The sequence below is a fragment of the Nylanderia fulva genome, unplaced genomic scaffold (assembly GCF_048542155.1).
Source record: "Nylanderia fulva isolate GAGA-0341 unplaced genomic scaffold, ASM4854215v1 Scaffold16, whole genome shotgun sequence".
Classification (NCBI taxonomy): Eukaryota; Metazoa; Arthropoda; class Insecta; order Hymenoptera; family Formicidae; genus Nylanderia; species Nylanderia fulva.
The window spans coordinates 305,341-309,092 of NW_028189835.1; the positions used below are offsets into that span (position 1 = coordinate 305,341).

Genomic DNA, 3,752 nt, shown 5'->3' on the forward strand with positions numbered 1-3,752 from the left:
TATATGTATATAAAATTATTTATAACGATTTGTTTCAACATTTAACATTTATTTCAGGCAAATATGTATATATAGATCCGGAGAAATATAAATTGATCTACCTCTAAAAACAAACTCTTGCTCAACAATTCTTTCTTATATTTCTATATCTTACATGTATATATATGTAAATGTATATGGTATGATAAAATCTCTTATTTTTTCAACTAAAAGAAAGTACAATCGACTTATTTCTTTTATGATTTTCTTGGCATTATATGACGAAATTTTAAACAAACAGTGACAAAAGTCTCGTTAAAGTTTGGCATCATATTTACAAAATTCATAATAAAAGAGAATAATTCTAAGAAAAATCACTATATGCATTTAAGTACTTCTTGCACTATCCTGACTTTAAAGTTTAAAGAATAGCCAATTCAGGATGTCTAAATCAGGACAAACATATACTGTAATTGTATTAAACATTGTTGTAAGAAGTAATTCGCTATTTCCAATTTATCCAATTTCTTATAATAAAGAAATTTGCTAGTCACTTGAATTCATTCAAGCAGCGCAATGATATATTCCTAGAGCTGGCACTGTTGCTAAATAGAATATTATAAGTTTTGGCATTACCATATTATTCGACTGCATGGCGAATACATTAATTAAGATGGATATATCCATAATTTTAAAGAATTTAAAGAAATAAAATTTTTCTACAAATGTTTCTAAAACCCTGCTTCAGAAACTTAAGAGATTATGTAAAAAATATAAATTTCATTGAAATCACTGCAACTCATAATTTTTACTTATTTAAAAAAAAAGTAAGTAGTAAACTAATAAAAAATAAAAAATCTAAAAAATGATTATATGGAGCCTCGTTTTTACTCGGAATATAAACAATATAAAGAAATAATATTGTCTGGACGGATCTTTGTATCTAAGTTACATCAAGTTAATTCATCATTTAAGCATGATATAAGTACTTTTGATTGTATGCTACTTTATACAGAAGGTATACGATTGTAAGTTGCATAGCTTTTCACGCAACAGCCTGAGACAAAAGAACAAGTGGCAAGTACAATGACCAATATAACAATAAATATATAAGCACGTAGCTGCGGAAATCTGCCTGGTAGCCATAAAATTGTGAACTCGACAGTTTTTTCTTGAGTATCTGTAATATATACACACATGTAATTGCCTATATATATTCTAGATAATTTAATTCTATACCTATGTATGCGAGTCCGTAACCCATATGTGGTGTACCCATTCTGTAAGAACAGGTCGGTATTTGTACTTCATGAATATCCCCTACATCCATTCTCAATTGATACAGAGGCGTTTCGTATGGCGGAAGAATCCAAATCTCGCTCAATTGATCTGTTGCTGTGTCTAGACTCACATGCATCGCTTTGTGCTCGTGTGCAGTAAAAATCACTTGCGGTGATAATTCTTTGATTACCTATAACAAATAGTGATGCAGTGTGAATAAGTAAAAAGTGTGTTATAAACTTTTTTGTTATCTTAATGCACATTACATTTTGCACAAAGCTGCCAGGCATAAACAACAGAGGCATATGACTAAGAATAACATTGGTCGTGTTTCTTTCTGCGTAATCATTAAGAAATGCATCCTTTGGCGCTTCTGGCATTGTACGCGTCAATCTATTGACCTATAATAAAATACATATATATACATATTTATTTCTTAATTAATATGCAAAGGTATATCTATTTATATATAAATTTCAGATTTACCTTGAAAAAAGTAACGGTTTTATAAACTAATGTATCTGGCTGAGTATATGCAAAATTGAATCTTTTATGAATGTTAGAAGAGACACGATCATCCTCACCTCCTATGTCATTATCCCCTGGTAAATAAATTTTCTAAAAAAAAAAAAGAAAGAATACATAAATTATTAGCAATAAGACATAAATTTTTTGTGAGAAGGAGAAAAGATATTATGTGATCAAAGTACCATTATATCTTCTGGCATTGAAAATATCGAATCCAACCTTCTCTTATATCTTTCAAAATCTTCTGCATTAGCTACATGACCTTCGTCCATAAGATCACCAAGAAAAGCAATAACATGTGGTTGAGAATATTTTACTGCTCTTGAGAAAGTTTTCTCTAAGTACCTGAAAGCACGATACAAGCTTTAGAACAAGACTGAGATTATTATAACATAGGTAAAATATAATAGAATCATACCTGTCGCTGTCCCATCTCGCTATCCATGAACCAAAATAATTCTCATATTTTTCCCCGAGTATTTGCGGGTCTGCAACGAGGAGCACCTTGACGCATTCAGAACACTCGCGCATAGCCCATTTGAACTTTTGCACTTCATATACAAGAAATTCATTGTAAAATATTGTCGCAAGAATGATGAAACCGATGGATATTATTCTATGTTTCAACCTGTTTAATACAATTTATTAATTATTTATTATAGTAGTTTCACTATTTATTACAATTAGATCCTCTTTTATATTGGCTCAATATATTTTTATTATTTAATTAATATATACATATATCTTCACATTACATTATTAATAATTTGTTGCAAATTTGTACTGACAAGTTTTTAATTTTATTTGAATAAGAAATTGATCAACAAAGAATAGCAATCATAATTTATAAATTAACAGACTCTCTCTATCTTTTGTATTATATTTCATTTACACTAAAAATGATTCAGTAAATCAAATTTTAATTTTAATTTAGTATTGACAATAATGTATTTCCAACATAGTTATTGGTAATTGTACTAAATAATTACCTATTTCGCCGTAACATCTCCGTGATTTACAACATTATACGACTGTGTATAAAATTAAATCTTCAATCCATTCATTAGCATATTACCGGCAATATTATTCGACTTGATAGCGTCGTTGGCACACAATGCGATTTTTTTCCTTAAGTAGCTTTAACCTGTTAAATTAATTATTTGACACAGACACCATTGTGTATATTTATGCGGAATAAATGCAATATATTTTCCTTCTTTAAGAAAGTATTTGTAATTCTAAAACAATTATCTGACACATCTTGACGTTTATTGATGTCAAGAATTGTTTACGTTATCTTTTTGTCTATGCAATAAAATGACATCACTTACTACTACAAGTGTTTTTATTGTTTCCTTTTCCAATCAATTCCATACTTAGCGTGGTCCATTAGCTTCTATTCTGGCTTCAGTTCGTTTATTTAGGTTAACTTTTATCCGACAAAAAGTTATGCGATTACAAGGTGCGCCCGATAAACTTCGGAAACATAATTCGTTATCGTATCACTAATATTGATCCCTGAGATCTGTCAAAGTAAACTTCGTGTTTGATTTATATCAGTAAAATAACGAAATTAAAACGAAACGTTCAACAAACGTGAATGCGTCATACTATATTTAAAACTATATATATATATATATATATATACGATATATTACATATATTATATATTTACATATCTATAGATATATTACATATATACATATTTTTTAAAATTTATATTTATATTTTATTTCTATTTATAAATTATATTTATATTTATATATTATTTATTTATTTATATTTATATTATATTCTTTTATTTATTTACATTATATTTATTAAAATGTCTGTTTATATATTTCCTGAAATAAAAATCAGGAAATATAGACATACATTTTTATTCGATGCAATTAAATCTTGAAATTGAATGCATATTTCATATTGCGCAGCTAGATTCACACATTCCATTCTGGGAATAATCT

The 3,752-nt window shown here is 28.0% G+C and overlaps 1 protein-coding gene across 1 annotated transcript; it reads right to left on the bottom strand.

Annotated features, from left to right (window-relative positions):
- Positions 1 to 28: 28 nt before the first annotated feature.
- Mppe (Metallophosphoesterase) lies at positions 29 to 3,424 on the bottom strand. The gene is made up of 8 exons (XM_029317752.2): positions 3,120 to 3,424; positions 2,778 to 2,932; positions 2,207 to 2,416; positions 1,971 to 2,133; positions 1,747 to 1,878; positions 1,527 to 1,661; positions 1,219 to 1,450; positions 29 to 1,159 (listed from the first exon to the last, which is right to left on the bottom strand). The coding sequence occupies exons 2-8, from the start codon at positions 2,792 to 2,794 to the stop codon at positions 987 to 989; spliced, it is 1,062 nt and encodes a 353-aa protein (XP_029173585.1). The 5' UTR covers positions 2,795 to 2,932; positions 3,120 to 3,424; the 3' UTR covers positions 29 to 986.
- Positions 3,425 to 3,752: the final 328 nt, after the last annotated feature.